The sequence below is a fragment of the Eucyclogobius newberryi genome, unplaced genomic scaffold, assembly GCF_026437365.1.
Source record: "Eucyclogobius newberryi isolate DKJ021-1_F unplaced genomic scaffold, fEucNew1.0.hap1 SCAF_20, whole genome shotgun sequence".
Taxonomy (NCBI): domain Eukaryota; kingdom Metazoa; phylum Chordata; class Actinopteri; order Gobiiformes; family Gobiidae; genus Eucyclogobius; species Eucyclogobius newberryi.
This window is the reverse complement of record NW_027315835.1, coordinates 2,452,034-2,461,644: the sequence shown is the minus strand read 5'-3', so window position 1 is coordinate 2,461,644 and position 9,611 is coordinate 2,452,034. Positions and strand designations below refer to the sequence as shown.

The window sequence follows — 9,611 nt, the reverse complement described above, 5'->3', positions numbered from 1 at the left end:
CTCTTGTTTTTCCTGGTCAGAATCTTTTGCTCCTTCGACTCGTCTCTTCATCTTCATCTTCATCTTCATTTTAACCATGAAATCGCTGAAACGGTCGTTATTAGTAATAATCGCAGTCATAATCTGGACGTTAGAGAATTATATTAGACACAATTCACTCACTGTATTTCATTCTTTATTTGTTTAAAACGACGTTTTAATTGATGGTGAAATGTGTAAATATCTATTTATTTATTTTTTTCAACTATAAAGACTCTAAAACACTCTAAGACTCTTTTTAAAATGAATGTATTTAATTTATTTTGAAATATATATATATTTTTTCTAAACTATAGGGACTAAAACACATGCCAGGAATAACGTTATTAAATAAAAAATAAATTAAAAAAAGATATTTATAGAAATATTTTTTTAAATATGTATTTTAAATGTAATCGAATATACTTCACAAGTATCTGTCTCAACGGGTTCAAGTACTATAGTAACAAAGTACTATAGTTACAAAGTAACAAAGTACTATAGTAACAAAGTAACAAAGTACTATAGTAACAAAGTAACAAAGTACTATAGTAACAAAGTAACAAAGTACTATAGTAACAAAGTACTATAGTAACAAAGTTCTACAGTAACAAAGTACTATAGTAACAAAGTACTACAGTAACAGAGTACTACAGTAACAACGTACAATAGTAACAGAGTACTACAGTAACAAAGTACTACAGTAACAAAGTACTATAGTAACAAAGTACTACAGTAACAAAGTACTATAGTAACAAAGTACTACAGTAACAGAGTACTACAGTAACAACGTACAATAGTAACAGAGTACTACAGTAACAAAGTACTACAGTAACAAAGTACTATAGTAACAAAGTTCTACAGTAACAAAGTACTATAGTAACAAAGTACTACAGTAACAGAGTACTACAGTAACAACGTACAATAGTAACAGAGTACTACAGTAACAAAGTTCTACAGTAACAAAGTACTATAGTAACAAAGTACTACAGTAACAAAGTACTACAGTAACAAAGTACTACAGTAACAAAGTACTATAGTAACAAAGTACTACAGTAACAAAGTACTACAGTAACAAAGTACTATAGTAACAAAGTACTACAGTAACAGAGTACTACAGTAACAAAGTACTACAGTAACAAAGTACTACAGTAACAGAGTACTACAGTAACAAAGTACTATAGTAACAAAGTACTACAGTAACAGAGTACTACAGTAACAAAGTACTACAGTAACAAAGTACTATAGTAACAAAGTACTACAGTAACAGAGTACTACAGTAACAAAGTACTACAGTAACAAAGTTCTACAGTAACAAAGTACTACAGTAACAAAGTACTACAGTAACAAAGTACTATAGTAACAAAGTACTACAGTAACAGAGTACTACAGTAACAAAGTTCTACAGTAACAAAGTACTACAGTAACGAAGTACTACAGTAACAAAGTACTATAGTAACAAAGTACTACAGTAACAAAGTACTATAGTAACAAAGTACTACAGTAACAGAGTACTACAGTAACAAAGTACTACAGTAACAAAGTACTATAGTAACAAAGTACTACAGTAACAGAGTACTACAGTAACAACGTACAATAGTAACAGAGTACTACAGTAACAAAGTACTACAGTAACAAAGTACTACAGTAACAAAGTTCTACAGTAACAAAGTACTACAGTAACAAAGTACTACAGTAACAAAGTACTATAGTAACAAAGTACTACAGTAACAGAGTACTACAGTAACAAAGTTCTACAGTAACAAAGTACTACAGTAACGAAGTACTACAGTAACAAAGTACTATAGTAACAAAGTACTACAGTAACAAAGTACTATAGTAACAAAGTACTACAGTAACAGAGTACTACAGTAACAAAGTACTACAGTAACAAAGTACTATAGTAACAAAGTACTACAGTAACAGAGTACTACAGTAACAACGTACAATAGTAACAGAGTACTACAGTAACAAAGTACTACAGTAACAAAGTACTACAGTAACAAAGTACTACAGTAACAAAGTACTACAGTAACAAAGTACTATAGTAACAAAGTACTACAGTAACAGAGTACTACAGTAACAAAGTTCTACAGTAACAAAGTACTACAGTAACGAAGTACTACAGTAACAAAGTACTATAGTAACAAAGTACTACAGTAACAGAGTACTACAGTAACAAAGTTCTACAGTAACAAAGTACTACAGTAACGAAGTACTACAGTAACAAAGTACTATAGTAACAAAGTACTACAGTAACAAAGTACTATAGTAACAAAGTACTACAGTAACAGAGTACTACAGTAACAAAGTTCTACAGTAACAAAGTACTACAGTAACGAAGTACTACAGTAACAAAGTACTACAGTAACAAAGTACTACAGTAACAGAGTACTACAGTAACAAAGTACTACAGTAACAAAGTACTATAGTAACAAAGTACTACAGTAACAAAGTTCTACAGTAACAAAGTACTACAGTAACGAAGTACTACAGTAACAAAGTACTATAGTAACAAAGTACTACAGTAACAAAGTACTATAGTAACAAAGTACTACAGTAACAGAGTACTACAGTAACAAAGTTCTACAGTAACAAAGTACTACAGTAACGAAGTACTACAGTAACAAAGTACTACAGTAACAAAGTACTACAGTAACAGAGTACTACAGTAACAAAGTACTACAGTAACAAAGTACTACAGTAACAGAGTACTACAGTAACAAAGTACTACAGTAACAAAGTACTATAGTAACAAAGTACTACAGTAACAGAGTACTACAGTAACAAAGTACTACAGTAACAAAGTACTACAGTAACAGAGTACTACAGTAACAAAGTACTATAGTAACAAAGTACTACAGTAACAAAGTACAATAGTAACAAAGTACTACAGTAACAAAGTACAATAGTAACAAAGTACTACAGTAACAAAGTACAATAGTAACAAAGTACTATAGTAACAAAGTTCTACAGTAACAAAGTTCTACTTTTTGAACGAGTCGACTCCCAGAGAACAAAACGACTTCTTTTTCCCCTTTTCTACACTTCTCCTTGTAAGTGTGCATCCTCTCTCCTTATCTCCTTTCCTTACACTCTCATCCTAGCCTCCTAACCACCTTCTCCTTGCAAGCGTGCATCCTCTCTCCTTATCTCCTTTCCTTACACTCTCATCCTAGCCTCCTAACCACATTCTCCTTATAAGCGTGCATCCTCTCTCCTTGCCTCCTTTCCTTACACTCTCATCCTTGCCTCCTAACAACCTTCTCCTTGTAAGCGTGCATCCTCTCTCCTTGTCTCCTTTCCTTACACTACTCTCTCCATCCCACTCGCCGCACGTCAACGTTTCTTTTTTTGGTCTCCCATTTTCTTCTCTTTTTCTATTCCTTTTTATTACTGCTTCCTATATTTAGCTCCTACTTCCTTCCTTCCTGCCTCCTAACCGCTCTTTCCTCGACCCTTAGTCCACTTGTTCATTCTCGCATCCTTTCCTCTTCTTCAATTACACTTCTTTTTCTTTTTCCGTCCTTGTCTTCCACTTTCTATTCGTTTTCATGCTCTGTTCATTTTCTCTGACTTTTTCCATTCTTCCTTCCTTCTATGCCTCCTAACCACTTGAATTCTAACTCCACTTGCATCCTTACATCCTTCCTCTTTGCCTCTTACTCTTCACTAAAATGTTCTTTGTCTCCTACTTTCTTCCCTTTTCTGTTATTCATTTTATTGATAATTTCCTTAATGTCGTTACGCATTTAGCTCCTAGTTCCTCCCATCTATGCCTCCTTAACCCTCCCCCCCATCCTAAGCCCACCTCCTCTTTGTCCTGGCATCCTTACATTCTCTTCACTTCTTATTACTATTGTTTCCTTTTTTTATCTACTTGTCTCCTACTTTCTTCTTTCTTCCATGTGTTTTATCGATTGTCCCTTGCCAATTTCTGCTACTTATTTAGCTCCTAGTTCCTTCCGTCTATGCCTCCTAACCACTCTTTCCTCAGTCCACTTGTCGTTCGTCCTTGCATCCTTCCCTCCTCTTCACTTATTCCTCACTATAATGTTTATTTTTCTCCAATTTACTTTATGGATTGCTGCTTTTCTTTTTTTAGTTACTCATTTAGCTCCTCATCTCCTTCCTTCTCTGTCTCCTAACCTTCCTTTCCTCCATCCTTGGGCACTTGCTCTGCGTTCTCGCATCCTTCTTCGCTCATTCCAGTACAATCTTTTCATTTTGTCTCACTTTTATCCCCTTTTTCTGTCCTTTTCATCGATTTCCCGTCTAATATCATGAAGGACCGGCTCCGCTCCGCACCGTACACTCGCACGGAGCGTCCTTAATCCTCACCGCCTTTCCTTCGCAGCCTCCTTACGATCCTGACCTTCTTGCGGCTTAGCGGGTTGAATAAAAAGAATGGAATAAAGACTTTCTGAAGCGACGCTGCGTTTCCGGAACACTCTGAGGAACCGTATGATCCATCCTCGTCTCGCAAGTACACTTCTTACTTTGTCCTTCCTTTCACGCCGTCGTCTGACCTCTTCATTATATTCACTTCCTTCCCTTCGCCCTTCTTCGCTCGCTCGCTTCCTTCCATCCTTTTTTGCACCTCGTCTCCTCTTTTTCATCCTAAACACTTCTCATTTAAGCTCCTGGTTCTTTCCTTGTCACATGTTCAGAGCGCACCATTACTTCTCTCCTCGCTCACCGTGTTTCCCGCCGACATTTCTCCTGTTTTGCATAATTAGGTGTGTTTTTTTCCCTGTTGTTGAAAGTGTTCTTTCCCGGCATGTCAATATCAGACATTATTTTCCATGTGTAGTTTCTGCTTCCCATAAGTGCTCGTGTTTGTGATGGAGATATCTCTGGCTTCCACGCCGTCCTCACTAATGGAGCAAATGAATCAAGAGGCTGCTTTTCTTTAACTACGTGCAATTAAGCTGTGTCCAAACTTACAAACGTGACCCTCAGGTTTAGACTACACCAGGAGCTCGGGCTGTGCTCAATACATCGATATCGTGATGGATCGTGATGGATTGAATGGAAATACGTGTATCGATACAGAGTTGTGCATCGTGACACTTTTAAACAACGTAAAGTTATTATAGAAATGTCCGAGTTCTTCTCTTGAACCTACAGACATGTGACTTAATCCTAGGACAGTTGTCTTCTGATGTAAAAGACATCGTGAACATGAGATTCTAACACATTTATGCAGATTATTATTATATTATTATTACTACTTAATCAAAACATGATTTTAGTCAACTTTTAACAACAATTTTAAGGGATATTCATGAATCAGGGCGTGTATCGTGTCAAGTTCTGTGTATCGGGATCAGTATCGTATCGTATCGTGAAGTACTAGGCGATACCCAGACCATCCAGGAACGTAGTCAAAAAACAAATTCGGCTCGGGAATCAAACCCCTGATCTCCTCGTTGGGAGGCAGGAGCTCTAACCTCTCTGCCACCGCTGCGCACCCTGAGTCATTTTGATTGATTTTTTGACAATTTCGCGTTTCTTCCTCCAAAGTCCAAATTCTGCGTTTTTGGCCGTCGACCTCTCGATTAAAAAGACCCAAGCCATTAATTGACAATTAGAAAACGATCGACTTTCCATCTGGGCTGAAGTTCGATCAGTTTCACAGCTTCATCGGATCAAACCACGATTCCAACAGGACATAAGTGTGACCCAAACCTCATTGTTCATATGTTTCAACAAAAAAACACGGTATTGCACTTATAACGACGTCACGATGTTCAAACACCTGTCAATCAAAAACTGTTCTCTTCATCTCAGTTACTTTTACATTTCACCCAAGACAAGATTCCAACAGATTGTGCAAAGAAATGATTGCAGCGCCATAAACCTAAAAACAGCAACATGACTAAACTGAGCATGAAGTAACTTTCTTATCCACAAATATGAATGAAGTTTGGAAGATGAACCATAATCACATGTTGTCAAATGCACGGCCACAAGATCCATAAAGAAATCTCCTTTTACAACGTTCATCTCTCCAAAGTAATAAAAGAAAGAATAATCATAAGCGACACAAACAGTTAACAAAATGCTCTTGAATGAACGTAAGCTGCTTAAACATGAATGAACATAAACTCCACATTCAGAAATAAACCGCCCACGCACAAACTCTCGATAATTAAACCAAAAATACCTTTATAAAACGTGATTTTTGTCATTTATTTTAGCTTTGGGGGGAAAAAATGCGTGATTGACCAATATTTAAAAAAAAGAAAAGAAGTGACTCACAGTGGTGGAAATGGGGGGTAAATCCTGGAGGCGGTGCGGGTCGTAGTGGCTGATGTTGACCCAGGCGGGCGTCTTGGTCGTGGGGAACCCGGGTCCCAGGAGCAGCCGGGAGTCCATGGTTCTCTCTCCTTCAGGGTCAGACTAAAGCAGCAGCGGCAGCAGCAGCAGCAGCAAGAGCAGGGACCCGAGCATGTGGTCCTCAGTTCTACTCATGATCACTGCTCCTGAGTCTGTGCGGCTCTGAGCGGGTGAGCGGCTGTGCACGGCAACGCTATGACTCCCCCCTCCCTCCTCTACCCGCTCACTCACTCTCTCTCTCCTCCCGTCCATCGCCAGCAAGTCCCGTCCACTCCCACCTCGCTGAGCGCTCCACGCTTCAGGAGGAGTCAATGGAACTCGCTCTGACGACAACGACTCGGGTGGTTTTGTGGAGAGAAAAGCAGAGTGGCTCAGTTAAGAGGGTACAAGTCCTAAGTCAAGACCCAAGTCAAGACCCAAGGCAAGACCCAAGGCAAGAGTGCACAAGTACAAGTCAAGACCCAAGGCAAGAGTGCACAAGTACAAGTCAAGACCCAAGGCAAGACCCAAGGCAAGACCCAAGGCAAGACCCAAGGCAAGACCCAAGGCAAGAGTGTACAAGTACAAGTCAAGACCCAAGGCAAGAGTGCACAAGTACAAGTCAAGACCCAAGGCAAGACCCAAGGCAAGACCCAAGGCAAGACCCAAGGCAAGACCCAAGGCAAGAGTGTACAAGTACAAGTCAAGACCCAAGGCAAGAGTGCACAAGTACAAGTCAAGACCCAAGTCAAGACCCAAGGCAAGAGGGTAAAAGTACAAGTCAAGACCCAAGTCAAGTCTCAAGTCATCAAAATAGTGACAGTAGAGTAAGTATTTTATCCACTGATATTACACATATTTTGGTGGAGTTGGAAATAATCATCATTCGTGCATTTTCTAATGAAAAGTCCATGTTCCGAAGTTCTATAAGTTGCTTTTGGTTTTTGGTTCCATTTTTCATGAGCTAAAGTCAAAGACACAACACTTTTCTGATACAAAATTCCTCTTCTTTCACATATTGTTCATAATGTGTTAAAATGTTACTGCGTGTCCTCCCCCCGCTCTCCTCCCCCATTTCACACTGTCCTCTCCTGTCCAATAAAGCCCACGGCCACGACGTCTTCACAGCCACAGTAACGTGATGAATACGTGCGGACTACACTCAACGGCCTTTTTTTGACCTTTACCAAGCACTTACATTAGAAATATTGCTGGTTTTAGCCTCTTAAAATACATAAAATACACATGTTCGAGATGAAATATGAAATCCACTCGACATAAGGGATACGACTGTTGTGGCAGCTCCAGAGGGAGAGAAAAGTGTTGTGTTCTTTAGACGACAATGATGCATTCTAATACAGCACTAGATGGACGACCCGACGACCCGACGACCCGACGACCAGACGACCCGACGACCCGACGACCAGACGACCAGACGACCAGACGACCCGACGACCAGACGACCAGACGACCAGACGACCAGACGACCCGACGACCAGACGACCCGACGCCAAGACGACAAGACGACCCGACGACCCGACGACCCGACGACCCGACGACCAGACGACCAGACGACCCGACGACCAGACGACCCGACGACCAGACGACAAGACGACCCGACGACCCGACGACAAGACGACCAGACGACCCGACGACCCGACGACAAGACGACCAGACGACCCGACGACCCGACGACCCGACGACAAGACGACAAGACGACCAGACGACCCGACGACAAGACGACCCGACGACCAGACGACCAGACGACCCGACGACAACACGACAAGACGACCCGACGACCCGACGACCAGACGACCCGACGACAAGACGACCAGACGACCCGACGACCCGACGACCCGACGACAAGACGACCCGACGACCCGACGACCCGACGACCCGACGACCAGACGACCCGACGACCCGACGACCCGACGACCCGACGACCCGACGACCCGACGACAAGACGACCCGACGACCCGACGACCAGACGACCCGACGACCCGACGACAAGACGTCCAGACGACCCGATGACAAGACGACAAGACGACCCGACGACCAGACGACCAGACGACCCGACGACAAGACGACAAGACGACCCGACGACCCGACGACCCGACGACAAGACGACCAGACGACCAGACGACCCGACGACCAGACGACCCGACGCCAAGACGACAAGACGACCCGACGACCCGACGACCCGACGACCCGACGACCCGACGACCCGACGACCAGACGACCCGACGACCAGACGACAAGACGACCCGACGACCCGACGACAAGACGACCAGACGACCCGACGACCCGACGACCCGACGACAAGACGACCAGACGACCCGACGACCCGACGACAAGACGACAAGACGACCCGACGACCAGACGACCCGACGACCCGACGACCAGACGACCCGACGACCAGACGACCCGACGACCAGACGACCCGACGACAAGACGACAAGACGACCCGACGACCCGACGACAAGACGACAAGACGACCAGACGACCCGACGACCCGACGACCCGACGACAAGACGACAAGACGACAAGACGACCAGACGACCCGACGACAAGACGACCCGACGACCAGACGACCAGACGACCCGACGACAAGACGACCCGACGACCCGACGACCAGACGACCCGACGACCCGACGACAAGACGACAAGACGACCCGACGACCCGACGACAAGACGACCAGACGACCCGACGACCCGACGACAAGACGACAAGACGACCAGACGACCCGACGACAAGACGACCCGACGACCCGACGACCCGACGACCAGACGACCCGACGACAAGACGACAAGACGACCCGACGACCCGACGACCAGACGACAAGACGACAAGACGACAAGACGACCCGACGATCCGACGACCCGACGACCCGACGACAAGACGACAAGACGACCCGACGACCCGACGACAAGACGACCCGACGACAAGACGACCCGACGACAAGACGACCCGACGACCCGACGACCAGACGACCCGACGACAAGACGACCAGACGACCCGACGACAAGACGACAAGACGACCCGACGACAAGACGACCCGACGACCCGACGACCCGACGACAAGACGACAAGACGACCCAACGACCCGACGACAAGACGACAAGACGACAAGACGACCCGACGACAAGACGACCCGACGACCCGACGACCCGACGACAAGACAACCCGACGACCCGACGACCCGACGACAAGACGACAAGACGACCCGACGACCCGACGACAAGACGACCCGACGACCCGACGACCCGACGAC

The 9,611-nt window shown here is 43.9% G+C and overlaps 1 protein-coding gene across 1 annotated transcript in view; it reads right to left on the bottom strand.

The window, feature by feature from the left end:
• The window catches only part of LOC140369014 (melanopsin-A-like), a 60,948-nt gene extending 54,540 nt beyond the window's left edge, over positions 1–6,408 (bottom strand). Inside the window, exon 1 of the mRNA XM_072456213.1 lies at positions 6,283–6,408. Coding sequence (XP_072312314.1) covers positions 6,283–6,399 — 117 coding nt within the window. The 5' untranslated portion in view covers positions 6,400–6,408. The remainder of the gene's footprint in view (positions 1–6,282) is intronic.
• Positions 6,409–9,611: the final 3,203 nt, after the last annotated feature.